This window comes from Etheostoma spectabile, chromosome 2 (genome assembly GCF_008692095.1).
Source record: "Etheostoma spectabile isolate EspeVRDwgs_2016 chromosome 2, UIUC_Espe_1.0, whole genome shotgun sequence".
Taxonomy (NCBI): domain Eukaryota; kingdom Metazoa; phylum Chordata; class Actinopteri; order Perciformes; family Percidae; genus Etheostoma; species Etheostoma spectabile.
The window spans coordinates 20390025-20391772 of NC_045734.1; the positions used below are offsets into that span (position 1 = coordinate 20390025).

General features: G+C 36.6%; 1 protein-coding gene across 1 annotated transcript in view; it reads left to right on the forward strand.

The window, feature by feature from the left end:
• The window catches only part of LOC116701802 (dynein heavy chain 8, axonemal), a gene marked incomplete at its 3' end in the record, with an annotated part of 34363 nt that overhangs the window by 13362 nt on the left and 19253 nt on the right, over window positions 1-1748 (forward strand). Inside the window, exons 30-33 of the mRNA XM_032535769.1 lie at window positions 219-319; window positions 463-600; window positions 845-1085; window positions 1196-1395. Coding sequence (XP_032391660.1) covers window positions 219-319; window positions 463-600; window positions 845-1085; window positions 1196-1395 — 680 coding nt within the window. The remainder of the gene's footprint in view (window positions 1-218; window positions 320-462; window positions 601-844; window positions 1086-1195; window positions 1396-1748) is intronic.

The following is a 1748-nucleotide window of genomic DNA, read 5'->3' on the forward strand; positions in this document are numbered from 1 at the left end:
ATAAAAATACATGTGAATTTGTTTTATAAACACAAACATTTATCCATATCCTCACAAATTTGTCTTTTGGTTTTTGTTTTTGTTTTGCAATGTATGTGAATGTCTGTTTTAAGTAGTATTATAATACAATAATACTGTATATCAGGATCTTCTCTGAGATAGGTTCATCATATCTAATTAATACAGACCTTTTTACATATATTTTTTATTTTATTCAGGCTCAGTTTGAAGAACTGTGGAGAAATTTCACGACATATACCTCTGGGGAGCAGCTTCTTGGCTTGCCAGTTACAGATTATGACTGCCTGCAAAAGAAAAAGTATGTGATCACTCTATAAAAGCTTACCCTACATTACCAAAGCATTGGAAATTTGATTTAATACTTAGTTATAGTGTTATTCTTTATGGTAATTTATAATGTATTTAGACTACTAAATATATGATTTTCTATGGTTACGTTAGAAAGGAGCTTGATCTGCTACAGAAACTCTATGGCCTATATGATGCAGTGATGAGTAAGATTAAAGGGTACTTTGGCATCCTGTGGACAGATGTGGATATTGAGAAGATCAATGCAGAACTTTTGGAATTTCAGAACAGGTAATACAAGTATTTCTGATAATTAATACTACCATTTGCTATGTACCATGATTTTTTTTATTTTTTATGATGAACATCAACTTGACTTTTGGTTAGGCATTTGCCAATATGAAAAATTTTCAGAATGAATACTATTATCTCTAATTGCTGTAAAAAGGTGAACATTTTCAAATATAGGTAGTTCAAATGAAAACTGTATTTATTCAGACAAATACAGTACATCAACACTTATCCCCATTTCCAGGTGTCGAAAGCTACCCAAAGGATTGAAGGGCTGGCAAGCCTTCCAAGACCTGAAGAAGACGATTGATGATTTCAGTGAGTCGTGCCCTCTGCTTGAGATGATGTCAAGCAAGTCTATGATGAGGAGACACTGGGACCGAATTACAGACCTGACTGGGCACCAGTTTGAAGTGGAGTCCGATACCTTTACACTGCAGAACATCATGGAAGCACCTCTGTTGAAGTACAAGGACGATATTGAGGTTTGCTGGCAGTTCTGATGTTGGGGTTGCAACCTTCCCTAATCTCTAGTTTCAATATGTTCACTTATTGTGTTGTTCAACCTCCTAAACTTGGCTTTTTGCATATGTAGGACATCTGCATATCATCTGTGAAGGAGAAGGATATTGAGGCCAAGTTGTCTCAAGTGAAAGAAGTGTGGTCCAGCCAGATCCTGAGCTTGATGACATTTAAGGATAGAGGAGAACTGATGCTGAAAGGGGCAGATACAGTAGAGATCCTCACCATGCTGGAGGATAATATGATGGTGTTGGGGTCACTGCTGAGCAACAGGTATAACAAAGGAAACACAGATTTTTAATGATCAGCTAATGGAATTTGAAAACATTGACCTAAATCAATATTTGATTTGTGCATTAGTTGTGCAACACGTTGGCTATTTAAATTGTGCATTATTTCATTTGAGCAACACACAGGCTTTTGGGGTCGGGTAATATGTTAGTTGTGCAATATCTTATTGTGTAAGAGCAGTGCTGCACGTATGCAGCTGACGGGGTTGTTCAATTACAAAGTGCCAATGAAAAGAGTAGTTGATGTGCTTACTATATAGGTACCTGTCTAATGTACACCCACCTATAGGATTATTAGGAACACCATACTAATACTGTGTTTGACCCCCTTTCGCC